Source organism: Vulpes lagopus, chromosome 24 (genome assembly GCF_018345385.1).
Source record: "Vulpes lagopus strain Blue_001 chromosome 24, ASM1834538v1, whole genome shotgun sequence".
In the NCBI taxonomy this organism is placed as follows: domain Eukaryota; kingdom Metazoa; phylum Chordata; class Mammalia; order Carnivora; family Canidae; genus Vulpes; species Vulpes lagopus.
The window spans coordinates 2,775,641-2,787,946 of NC_054847.1; the positions used below are offsets into that span (position 1 = coordinate 2,775,641).

Genomic DNA, 12,306 nt, shown 5'->3' on the forward strand with positions numbered 1-12,306 from the left:
GGAGAGGAAGGGAGGAGAGAGAAGCTGATGAAGTCATTCTCTGAGAATGGAGTTGTCATCCGGGTGTCCCCAGAGAAGTCACGATGTGACTTGCTTTTTCTGGAAGAGTCCTTTTGCTGGCCAGTGCCTCCTAGGCGTCCTGCCCCCCTGGCCCTCCTGCTCCCCCTTCTCTCACTAGCACACTGCACACTGCTTCAGGGATTTTTATTGAGCGTTCTTGGGGGAGTCCTTTCAGCCATCCACTCATCAGCCTGGAGGCCTGATACTCCCAGCCCTGTCCTGGGCTCCCCACTTTGGCCTCCATGGTCACACCTGCAGGAGAGGAGACCTGCCTGGTGTGCTGAGGGTAGTGGAGGTGTGTTCTGGGGGGAGCAGCATGAAGGGCTGTCTGCAGAGTGTAGGCCCTGGGCCGAGAAGTCGTACTAGGCAAGCCCACGAGGAGCCCAGGTGGGGGAGGGGAAGGGAGGGGGCAGGTCAGCTCCCCGTGCTAAGGATCGGCCAGGGCCGGGGTCTGGGAGCCCCGCTGCTTGTTCATGGCGCTCAGGAGCTGCTGCACATACGAGGTCAGCAGGTCATCCATCTTGTAGCCCTGGACAGGGGGAGGGGGTTGGAGGCTGTGAGGTGCAGCGGCAGTGCCTCCCTTCGGCCTCAAGGACACCCTGTACAGGGAGGTGACCGCAAACAGGGTTCCTGCTGCTGAGAACAGAGTCTGCCTCCGTCCTCAGAGTGCCCAGGACCACAGGGCCCGCGCCAGGCCTTCCTCATGATCCCCGGCTGACGCTCCCAGCCTTTCCCTTGCTGCTCCTCCTTCCACAGTCCGACGGCCCTGCCTGGCCTAGCTCACCCTGGGCACAGGAAGCCAGGCCCTCACAGGCAGCAACTTGCCTGGTGGCAGTCTGGGGTCAGGGTTGGGGAAACGTAGTCCCCGGGGCCTCCGCGTCCTGTAGGTCTGGATGAGGGGAAGGGACCTGGGGCTCACCAGAGAGGTTTCACACAGCAGGCGGCTGCCCCGGGCCAGGCTCCCCAGTGCCATGTGGAAGTAGGTGCTGCCGCTGCTCCAGCTGGAGATCTTGGTGAAGGGGTAGGTGGTGAGCAGCTCCTGGGGACAGAGTGGGCCAGGGGGAGTAGGACACAGCTGCAGCCCAGGGGTCCTAGGCGCCCTAGGAAGGAGCTGCTGTCCTGGGGTCCTCCAGAGCCCCTGGAGCCATGTGAGGGGGGACAGGAGGGCAGGGGATACCACCTGTGCAGGGTAATTGGACCCGCCCCCCCGGGGCCCTGCTGCTACCTTGGTCTTGGGGTGGATAAGCAGAACCCCGTGCCGGTTGATGGCGATGAGGATGATGTCTGGGTAGGAAGGCTCCGAGGTTTGCTGGGGAGGGTGCGGTAGGCACAGTGGTCACAGCCCAGCCGGGGAAGCCCGGGGGCCACCTCCCTGGGACACACACGTGCACTCACGTGCACACCCCCTCCTTCCAGGCCAGGCGGCCAGGCCCTCCCCTGGCGTGTATTCAAAGAGACACTCAGGCTGCTGGGGGCAGGGCTGCGGACGCCTACCTTCACCTCGAAGAAGGCAGACCCAAATGTGGGCCACCGGCAGATCCCCTTGAGGAACGCCACCTTGGCCTCCTCTACCGTCTTGTCCTTGTGCTTGTCATAGGCCAGAAGGATGTTCTGGGGGACGGTAAGGGCCAGTGAGCACCTGAGTGGGGCCAGTGCCCTACCAGGGCCTTCGCACAGGGTCCCTGGGGCCCTAGTCCAAAGCTGCACCTCGATGCCTGCGGCCAGACTGGGGGGTTCCTAGAGCCTGGTGCGTCCTCCACACACACAGAGAATCAGTCTGATGTACCGGGGACGGCATGGGGAAGGGGTGACGTTTGCAGGCACAGCATACCCTCCATGTGCAGAACGTGCTCATCTTGCCGAGGCAGGGCCTGGCACCCATGGACCCAAGGGCCCCCTCCCCAAACCCATCAAGGACCTTTCTCCATTCCTCGGAGGACATGAGACGTGTCAGGTTCTCAGGCACAAGCTCCCTCAGGATCTTGGGGATACTAGCTAGCTGGGACCGGTTGTTGTCAAACTGGGCCTTGTAGATGAGGCCGGCCAGGTGGACCGCATCCTCCTGTGAGCACTTGTGGAATCCACGGAGGTACTTGGGCAGCTCCTGGGTGATGGACGGATTGGCTTAGGCTGCTGCCCCCGACCCTCTGAGTTTAGGCGGCAGAGGGACCGGCTCACCCCCAGTCAGGACACAGAGCCCGCAAAGCCTAAGGCCCATGGGGGAGGGTCTCGGGCAGGGGCAACGACCACCAAGTCAGGGCAGCGCTTCCTGATGTCTGGCCATAGAGGTGGCGGCCTGCCCTGTGTGGTTGGGATCTTCTGGCCCCTCCCCTTCTCAGCAATCATGCTCAGGTGCCCGTACGGTCACCGTCCCGGGGGCTGCTGTCCCTCCGCTCCTGGCTGCAGAACTCTCAGGGCTCAGACTGCCCACACATGGGGCCTAAGGGCCTCAAAAGCCCCTGCAGAGGGGGGTGTCCTGGAGCCAGGTGGCCGTGGGCCTGCTGCCTCCTCTCCTGCCGCGCAGGGCAGGTGTGTGCGGGATCAAAGCTGGACTCAAATACCCCCGAGGAGGGAGCCTGCCTGGGTACCTGATGGTAATGGAGGACGGTGTCTGCATTCACATCCTTCCCCGGGGTCACGTTGAGCCACAGTTTCCGCATGAAGTACACCTGGTAGGGGAGTGTCACGGGTGCCCCTGGGCAGGGGCGGATGGGGTGAGGAGTGGGTTACTGAGCACCCAGGCTGTCCTGTGACCCAGCAGACTGTTGGACCTGTGCTGCCCACCCCCTTTTGTGGCCGAGGCATTGCTGCCCCGCTGCCCTCACCCTGCCTGCAGCACGTGTGCCTCGGTGCACCTCGCCCCTACATCACTGCTGTGTTTGCTCCTGCTGCCTCTCCTGCTGGAAAGCTCATCCCCTCTTCCTCCCTAAGCCCCATCTCTTCCTCATCCTTCAGGATAGTGCAGAGGCCATCCTGGCCGGGATGCTCCTGGACCTCCCTGTGGGAGTCAGCCCCCCACACAGCCTTCAGCAGCCTGCATCCAGCCGCCTGTTCTAGACTGGCCCCAGGTCTAGCCATACCCAGGACTCAGGGGATATAAGGGGAATGAATGACTGAATGAATGGGCAGGGGCCATGCAACAGGTGCCAGGGAAACCTTCTGACCCTGGCACAGGGAGGAAGACTGTCCCCTCTCTCCCTGCCCCTTCTACCCCAGCCACATCCCTTCTTCCTCACCCCTACCCTGCTCCCCTTACCTTCTTTCTGGGGCTTGTTTTTCTTCACCCAATCAGACACTTGCCGCAAGGAGTCAAAGAAGAAGTCTCCCTCCTTCTGGCTGATGACCTGGGGTGGATGGGGAGGAAGGCAGAGGGGTGTGCAGTATTAGGGCTTCTGGGGAGTGCCCTCCTGGAGGGTGCGGAGCGCCTGGGTCCAGCCAGCCCATCTATGGCCTGGGAGGCCCCATGCTCCTCAGCGTTGGGTCTCTCTGTCTTGGGGGCCTGTCCCCCCATTATGCTGCTCCGTAAGCCTCCCGACTTCTATCCTGCCAGCCCGTGTGCAGTGCGGGGCCTGGCCCAGGACACGGGGGAGAATGCCACATACCCCAGACATCTGCCTGCCTTCCCGCCAGCCCTGGCCCACCCCGCCGACTGCACCTTGTCAGCAATCTTGATGAAGAGGCTGCAGCCTTCCCAGGAAGACAGCTGCAGCCTGGTGGCGATGCCCTGGCATACGTCTCGCACCCGAGTGTAGGTGCCCACCTCCAGCATCTGGGCAGAGAGCAGTACATGAAGGTCTCAGGATGCGGCTCCGCCTGGCATGACCCCTGACAGCCTGGTGCTGTTTCTCCCAAGGACGGGCTCGGGGGGCGCCTGGGTGGCTCCGTTGGTTGAGTGTTTGACTTGAGATTCTGGCTCAGGTCGTGATCTCAGGGTCGTGGGATAGAGCCGTGCGCCCACTCTACACTCAGCGGGAGTCTGCTGGACATTCTCTCTCTCTCTCTCACCCTGCCCCTCCCCACTCATGCATTCTTGCTCTCTCTCAAATAAATAGATGAATCTTTAAAAAATAAAGACTGTCTGGACATGCCTTGGCCTTCCGTTCTAGAAAACTGGGCAGATGCCTATGTTGTTCAGAGTTCACTGTCTTGAGGGCCCAGGAGGCTCAGCCTTTTGAACTTGGTTTGAGAGCCCTGCGGCCAGACTGTGGGAACTTTGCCTTGGGGGACCCACTGGCTCCAAGATGATAAGGCCAGGGCCGGGCGGGGCGGGGGGAGGAGGAGGCGGCAAGGGAGCATGCTCTCCGGCCCTCCTCTGCACCTCACTGCTGCCACTCGGCTGGAGGGGACTCTCTACCACAGCTGGGGTCTAAGGGACTCCCCCTCTCACCTGTCCTCCGCCATCTCCCACAGCCCACAGGGGCTGGGTCTCCAGGCAGCCCCAATGACAGCAGTTCTTCCTCCATGCCCCAGGACAGGGTCGGAAGCCTACAGGAGCCCTCTGCCCTAGGACCCAGCTTCGATGCCCACCCTTAGGGCCTCTTCACTCCTGAACCTTGGCCAGTGCCTTCTCTAGACTTCCCTGGCTTCCTGCTCTGCTGACAGCTCCCACCTTCCCCCTGGGACAGCCCCTCTCTGTGCTGGCCCAGAGTGTCCCATATACCTTTGGGACTTGCCACTGCACTAGCAACACCCCTTCTGGGGTGGCTACTCCCTGTGCTGGCTTTGAGCACCTGAGGGTGCAGGGCACTCAGTTCATGTCTAATGGGTGGGGAAGGAGACCGTGAAGGTGAGAGGCCCGCTCTAACTTGGGCAACAGTGTCAGTCAGCTTCTTTTGGCTCTCCGTGGGAAACCAGGGTGAGGAGGTTTTGCTGGGGGCTGCAGGCCAAGAGCCTGGGAAGCCAGTCACTCAGGCGGGGCTGGGGTAAGGGGCTCACCTCGCTAGTGTCGTTAGGGAAGTAGATCTTGTGGCAGATGCGAGAGATGTTCTGCTCTATGGCCTCCACCTCCACTGGGTGTGGGGGCTGCTTCCGGGGTCCTGTCCTAGAGTGAGAGGACGCTGAGCATGCCACCCTGCCAGCCCAGCCCAGCCCAGGCCCCAGCCACCACCTCCAAGCTAAATTATGTGCCAGACACAAACAATAGATAACTCTGCAATCCCAGTAGAGGATGGGGTACAGAGGGGCTGCCCCACTCCAGGCTCAGAGGCCAGCCTGCACTCACTGCCCGGGTGCCCTGCAGCTCCGAGGAGGCTGGGAGGCCAGGACATACATGGGAAGGGGATCCGGGCAGAGCACCAGTGCCAGGGAGACCGGGGTTCTCATTCTCATACAGTGGGGGCATCTCCACACGGCTTCTCTGAGGGCGCCCAGTTCCCCCTCCATGACCATGGCCGAACCACTATCTCCCCTAGCCACAGGAAGCCAAGCTGGACAGGACAGGTGGCGTGGATGAGAATCAAGACAGCCAAGGAAGAACTGCCCCACTATGGGAGGGCTGGCCACATCGATTGGCAGGGAGTGGCCTCCCATCTTGGCCACCCTTGGCTGGGCTGGGTGGGGAGTTGGGTGGCTTGGGGCATTGACATCACACTGTGGCCTCCAGGCTGCTCCTCCTGTGCCCTGAATAGGCAGCTGTTAGGGTAGGAAGAGCCCAGGGCTAAGGCAGCCTGCCAGCAGCGTCCACTGACCGTCCAGGCCTGTCAGACCTTCAGAACCTCACTCCTAGCTTCTGTGCAGGTTGCTGGGGGCCTGGGCCTGTCTCCCTAAGTGGACACCAGCTTCTGGAGAGGACACAGGACCTGGTTTCATGGACAGGTGTCCCCATTGGGCCACAAGCCCTGGAAGGGCCAGAGGGGCCCCTCAGCATCCACAGGCAGATGCTCCTGAAAGAGTAGGGAGCCGGCAGCTCACCTCAGGACCCTCTGGATGCGCCGGCTGCAGTCGGGAGCCAATGGCTTCTTCCTCCGCGTGTCTACGAACTTCTGGGCATGAGGCAGCAGCGCCTTTCCCGGCGGGAAGAGGCCAGTGCAGAGCCACAGCAGCTGCCAGCCCCGCTCCTCACTGTACCTGGAGGCGGAGATGCCTGCGGGCTCAGGAAGGATCCTGTACAGGCCTGGGCCAGTGGGGAGCGGGGAGATGGGTGTGGGGCCTGCCCAAGGCCGCAGCCAAGGAAGCCCGCTGCCCTGCGGCCTGATGCCTCAAAAGGTTGTCACATGCGTAAAATGGGGCGGGGGTACCATGGTGCCCATTTTATGGAGGGGGGCACTGAGCTTTAGGGAGCCCATGACATGCCCGGGTCACAGAGGAGAAAGGGCGGGAGAGGGCGGGGACCGAGGCAGGTCGCTTCCCCCCTGCTCTGAGCACCCCAAGAAGTGAGCAGGACAGAGGCGCTGCTGGCAGCCCCCGGGGGCCGAGCACGGGTCGCAGCCTCCGGGGCTCCGGCCTGGCGCCCTCGGGCCCCTTCCTGGCCCCAGCAGACCTCGTGGTGTTGTGCGTCAGCTGCTTCAGGATCTGGCAGTAGACCTCGTCCTGCAGGGCCGGCTCCCGGAGGGGCAGCGAGAAGATCTGGTCGGTGAGCTCCGCGGAGGGCCGAGCCTGGCGACCCGGGTAGTCGCCCATGTAGCGGAGGACGCGTGCGGCCGTCAAGGAGAACGCGGGTGCCTCGGCCCTGCCCGGCCCGCACGGCCCCAGCAGCCCGCGGCACCCTGCCTGCGCCCTGCGCTCCCGGCCCGGGCCCCGCACAGGGTGGTGCTGGGGGTGGTGCTGGGGCCCGAGCGCGGGGCTGACCGGAGCTGGGGCAGGCCCCGGGAAGGATATCAGTGAAGATCTGGCAGGCGGCGTCCCGGAGCTCGGCATTGGCGTGGACTTGCTGGAGCAGAGGCTGCCGCAGTGGCTCGGGCGAGTGGGCCCACAGGAGGCCCTGTGTCCGGGCCAGGGGCAGCACGGTCCTCCGGACCGTCCCCTTCTCCGGGGCCCTGCTGGGGACGGTGGCTGGCGTGAGGGCCTTCCTCAAGCCCTCCCTGCCCGTGGGTGTACTTCGGGGGAGAGACCCAGGCCCCGCCCGCCCTCCTCTCGCCCCGCAGAGGCCAGGTGGACCCTGCACCTGCCTCCGTGGCTTCCCTGTGAACTTCAGGGAACACCAGGGGCTGGCAGGGCCTGGTGGGGGCCTGAGTGGGCACCTAAAGAACTCGTAGGAGAATTCCTCCAGGGTGTGTGGCTTCTCCTTGGGCTGCTCCTCAGGCAGTGGCTCTGCGGGCCGCACCTCCTGGGCTGCCAGCTTCCGCTTCTCTGGTGACATGGCCAGCAAACTCTGCGGAGGCACAGGCTATGGGCTCCCCCGCCCACAGGGCTCTTCCTGTGGGCTCCTTCCTGGCCTGGTTGCTCCAGTGCCACGGGAGGGGCTGACCACAGGGTTGTACAGGCCTGGGCCTACCCCCCTCGTGTCACCTTGTGTGTGACCCGTGACCACTGTCTCAATGTGTCCAAGCCTGTTCCTGTTCCTTAGGGAGGCTTCTCAGACCCACGAGGCTCCCCTTCCCCAGGGCACCTCTCAGGTGCACCCTGCCCCTGCCTGCCTGGTTCCCTACCTCCCTCGGGCCACAGCACAATGTCACCTCTTCTGGGATGCCCTGCTGACAGGGCAGGCCCCTTTCCTATTATTCGCTCCTAGAACAACCAGTGCTTCCTCCTGGTGGTACTTTGTACACTAGGCATCGATTGTTTGCCTAAATGCTCCTTGAGGGTAGTCACTGTGGTGTTCAGTGCTGCAGTGCCTGGGCACACAGTGGGCACTCAATATGTGAATACTGGAATGCCTATCTGTCCTGTCTCTCCGTGGAGCTGGGGTGAGTGGTTTGTGGGTAGGGAGACCTGGGCCCCCATAGGTCAGGTTTAATCAAGGCTGACAGTGGGGAAAGGGTGGGTTTGTTCCCAGGACACACTGTAGTGGGAGCATCTGTGAAGTGCCAAGCGCGGTGCAGGTCAGTACACAGATACTGTGCCAGGTTCGTGGTCACCCCAGAGGGATGGCAGGGGCAGCTGAGCAGACCTAATGCCCAGGTGACCTCCTGGCTCTCTACAAGGTGGGGTATGAGCCCCTGAGCTAGCAACCGAGCCTCAGCCTCATGTGCCCACAGGTGCCTGGGCTGAGAATAGATGAGCATATGAGTTACCATCAGCTGTGCCGAGGGCTTGGTGACCGTCGGGATGGCATAGAGGCAAGCTGTGGGCACCAGCCCCGTCTGGCCTGTCCTGTCGTTCTGGCCCAAGGTCCAGTTCTCAGAGGCCAACAACCCCTGCTTCTTTGTCAGGATCAGCAGGTCCCCCTTCTTGAAGGGCAGGATGGTGGTGTCATCTGCAGTTCCGGGTCACACACAGGGGCGGGAAAGCACCACTTACCAAGGGCGCTGCAGAGGCCAGAAACTGTGCTGGCATTTTGTGGTCTGTCTCCTTCAGGAGGTGAGGAAAGCCCGGCACGGAGTGGTGGGCCCAAGGCCACCGTGAGGCTGAGTGGTGGTGGCCTTCCTGGCCACAGAGCCCGGGCAGGAGGGGCGGGGAGCTGTGGCTGAGTCCCCAGCCTCAGGGGACCTGCTCTCTGTGCTGTGAGGCCTCCCGAGCCTGCATCCTCCTCTGTCTCAGGAGTTGGCAGATGTAATGGGCAACAGGGATGAGGTTTCCCAGCACACATTTCTCTCCATCCCAGGAGGCCACCCGGCTCCCTCCTGAGGTCCTTGCAGTCATTGCACCCCCTAATTCCCAGGGGTGCTCAGCTCTTGCTGCAGTGCTGGCTTGTAGGGAAGGTGGCCAACACCTAGACCAGCTCAGGGCTCAGTCCCCCACCCCTAAGGTCTGTGACCCTGGACCATCTGCTTCCCTTCTCTGAGCTTCCAGTTCCTTGTCTGTAAAGGGGAGATTGAGTGGCTGTGGGGATGGTACTCAGAGCTCAGTTTGGTGGCCTGGCTGTTGTCTGCAGTGGGAGGGAGCGGACTTCCCTGAGCTTCCTGCAGCTACTGTCCTCAACTAGTTTCACCTTGGGGACTTTGAGACCACTTCCTTTAGCCCCTCATTTTACAGAAGGGAGGGCCTTGCCTAAAGCTGCCCCACACCAAGCTTCATGGCCCTCTCCCTCCTTGTGCTTGGGTCCCTCCTGGAACCCTGCCACATGGCCACTGAGACAGGGGGATGAGCCGGCCACCCTCCCATTGACCAGTGACCTGCCCCTCCCCACCGGGCACCTGTGGCCTTCCTGTTCTGCAGAGCCATGGCGAACACGGACCTCTCCTTCAAGCCTTCCAGAAACATAGCTACCATCTCGGCGATGGCCACGCTGCTGGGGGACATGAACTTGTACTCCTCTTCGTGCAGCGTGGAGAGTACCAGCCTCTGCCCACCCTGTGCCTCTCTGATGGGACAGAGGATGCAACATGACCAACGGCCTGCTCCACCCTCCCCGTTCCAGCACCTCGACAGCCTCAGAGGGGGTGACCCTCCTGAGTCATAGACGATTTGATCATGGGCACTGGTGGGGCCAAGGTGTGAGCTGAGGTCAGCCTACGTCCCAGGGACTCCCATGTGTGGTGGACAAATGACATCCAGAGCTCAGGGTCCCTTGGGCTTCAAAGGGAGTGAGTGATGAGCTCCTGCTCTGTGGGCTCAGCTCTGGGTGGGTGATGAGGCGGCTGGTGTTCTGGGCCACCACAAGGATATGGCAAAGACTGTTGGAGTTGAGATGAGGCACTAGTCTTGGTGAGCTTGGGTGCGCTATGTCCCATCTTATGTCATGGGGACAAGTGCCAGCATGATCAGCCTGAGTAAGTGGTGGCCACTGTGTGCCCCCCACACACTGGTAATGATTATACTGGTCATGGCACACTGGGGTATGCTTTAACCAAGGGGGGCTCCGGCAGGGCACAGGCAGGCCCTTCCCAAAGGGCTGGGAGGCTTTCTCAGAAGACAGGAGGCACGCAGAAGCATAGAGGTGGGGGCCTCTGAGGCCCAACCTGGCCTGCAAGGCTGCCCTGCCACACATCTGCCTCTGTCCTTTACTTCCTCTCTCAGACGGTCTTCAACCTTTCATGTGACCAGTCTTGCCCACAAGAAGGGAAGGAGCCTGTAAATGAATGCACACCCAAAAGGGGCTGCAAGCTTTTGTGCCCCCTCCCAGGTGGATTTGGGTTTTAAAGAGAAGCCCAAGAGAACAATGCCTCGAGTGCAGACACAGCAGTTAACAGAGTAGTGCCAGCCCAGTGGCAGGACAGGATGAGGTCGCACGTCCAGGGGCCATCACACTGTACATGCCCATCCTCATCCCTGCACCCCAGCTGGGTGCCAAAGACAACATGCCTCCCTCTATCCCTGCACGTCCTGGAGCCCCCAAGAACTAAGGTTGGAGGAAAGAGAGATTCAGGGCATGTTCCCTTGGGACACCCACCTGTTGGTGATCAGACTCATGACCTCTGGGAAAGAGAGTTCTAGGAGTATCTTCTCTCTCTGGTCCAGGAAGTACATCCCCTTCCAGTTAACAGCTAAGATCAGCTGAGTCTTGGGCAGTCGGGGGCCTGGCCAAGGGGGACAGGGGTGTGAAGTTTAAGCTGTCCTCATGGGGAACCCTGCCTGCACCCACTCAGCTCCAACAGATCCCATTACCGGAGAGCGTGGTGACCTCAAAGAGCCGGGAGAAGAGCAGCGGCCACTGCAGGCGGGCGGTGTCCACCACCTGCTCCTGCACAGTGAGCGGCTTTGCCTGCTTCTGGGTGTACTGTGCCTGCAGGGGGACACAGTGGGTCACTTCCGTCACCCATCTCTCACCCAGTCAACCCCAGCTTCAACTAGTGACCCAATGTCCTCGGTGCTCATTTGCTGGACCATCCTGTGAAGCCTCTGTCTGAAGAAAGGTCAGTGCTGGTGAGGGCTGGTGGGGATGCTCTGGGGCGCTGGTACAGCCCTATTTTACCCGCCTTAGTGGAGGACCATTTGTGGGTGGTTTTGAGAAGGGAGGAAGCCTTGCCCCCTGGTTAGCATCAGGACGCCAGAAGGCGGTGGATCAGGCTGCAGCTCGCTGCCTCAGCATGGAAAGCTATGACGGGGGCTTGCGCGTGCGTGCTCGGGCCTGTTCCCGCCAACACATGCGTGCCTTATGGGCCTGTGTCTTGCTCTGTGCAGGAGGCCTGTCTTGGTGCGCACCTCTGTGTCCTCGCTACCTGTCTATCCTCTCTGCCTACTGGGGAGCCCCTGCTCAGGGGCCTTCATCGCAACCAGACCCTAGTCGACTTTCCTTCCTCCTCCTTCCTTGGCTTCTCCTCCACCTCTCCACCCCACCCCCCATCTCCACTACTCTCTGTCCATAGCGGGCTATAGTGGCCAATTGAACTTTCTTTTTACTATTTGTGGAATAAAATGTTACTTCTCTTGTTTTCTGTTTAAAACGTGGTTAAGTAACATTCATGCTCTGGATTGTGGAATGCAAATCAATGGCTTTAGCTGAAGGGTGATCTGGCAACGGGCAACATGTATCAAGAATTGTAGAATGTAAAAAAAAACAAAAAACAACAAAAACAAAAACAAAAAAGAATTGTAGAATGTTCATACACTCTGAAATCTCCTTTCTAGGAATTTATCCTGGCAAATAATTGTCGAGTGTATAAAAGTCGTATCTACAAAGTGGTTCACTTTGTTGTTTTAATTGTGAAAAATGGAGAATGATCTTACTGTCCATCAACAGGAATCAGTGAATTATAATTCATTATTGCAGTACTATGCAGCCATTAAAAATGAACATGAGGGATCCCTGGGTGGCGCAGCGGTTTGGCGCCTGCCTTTGGCCCAGGGCGCGATCCTGGGGACCCGGGATCGAATCCCACATCAGGCTCCCGGTGCATGGAGCCTGCTTCTCCCTCTGCCTGTGTCTCTGCCTGTTTCTCTCTCTCTGTATGACTATCATAAATAAATAAAAATTTAAAAAAAAATAAATAAAAATGAACATGAAAAAAAGGAAGAAAAAAGAGGGAAAAAAAGGAAAGAGAAAAAAAGTAAAAAATGAACATGAAGAATAGTATTTACTGATACGGAAATACAGCTTCATGCTATGTGGTTCAGTGAAGAAGCAGGTTGAAAGTGGCTATGTGATATGATCCTATGTTTATTTTTTAAAAGGTATATTTTTGGGGCACTTGGGCGGCTCAGTGGTTGAGGGTCTGTCTTTGGCTCAGGTCATGATCCCGGGATCCAGGATCAAGTCCCACACCAGGA

The 12,306-nt window shown here is 60.2% G+C and overlaps 1 protein-coding gene across 5 annotated transcripts in view; it reads right to left on the minus strand.

Annotated features, from left to right (window-relative positions):
* Positions 1–190: 190 nt before the first annotated feature.
* MYO7B (myosin VIIB) overlaps positions 191–12,306 on the minus strand; it is an 86,576-nt gene continuing 74,460 nt past the window's right edge. For 3 of the 5 annotated variants that reach the window (XM_041739980.1, XM_041739983.1, XM_041739984.1), the window contains 17 exons: positions 10,705–10,822; positions 10,490–10,616; positions 9,294–9,460; positions 8,232–8,413; positions 7,167–7,369; positions 6,877–7,034; positions 6,539–6,692; positions 5,971–6,126; positions 4,996–5,101; positions 3,716–3,829; positions 3,317–3,404; positions 2,649–2,755; positions 1,979–2,164; positions 1,555–1,671; positions 1,286–1,369; positions 980–1,099; positions 191–589 (listed from right to left, as the gene is read on the minus strand). In XM_041739980.1, the coding sequence (XP_041595914.1) occupies positions 488–589; positions 980–1,099; positions 1,286–1,369; positions 1,555–1,671; positions 1,979–2,164; positions 2,649–2,755; positions 3,317–3,404; positions 3,716–3,829; positions 4,996–5,101; positions 5,971–6,126; positions 6,539–6,692; positions 6,877–7,034; positions 7,167–7,369; positions 8,232–8,413; positions 9,294–9,460; positions 10,490–10,616; positions 10,705–10,822 (2,289 nt within the window). In that variant the 3' untranslated portion in view covers positions 191–487. Of the gene's footprint in view, positions 590–979; positions 1,100–1,285; positions 1,370–1,554; positions 1,672–1,978; positions 2,165–2,648; positions 2,756–3,316; positions 3,405–3,715; positions 3,830–4,995; positions 5,102–5,970; positions 6,127–6,538; positions 6,693–6,876; positions 7,038–7,166; positions 7,370–8,231; positions 8,414–9,293; positions 9,461–10,489; positions 10,617–10,704; positions 10,823–12,306 lie in introns of all 5 variants that reach the window. The other 2 variants (XM_041739982.1, XM_041739981.1) reach the window with 2 other exon arrangements.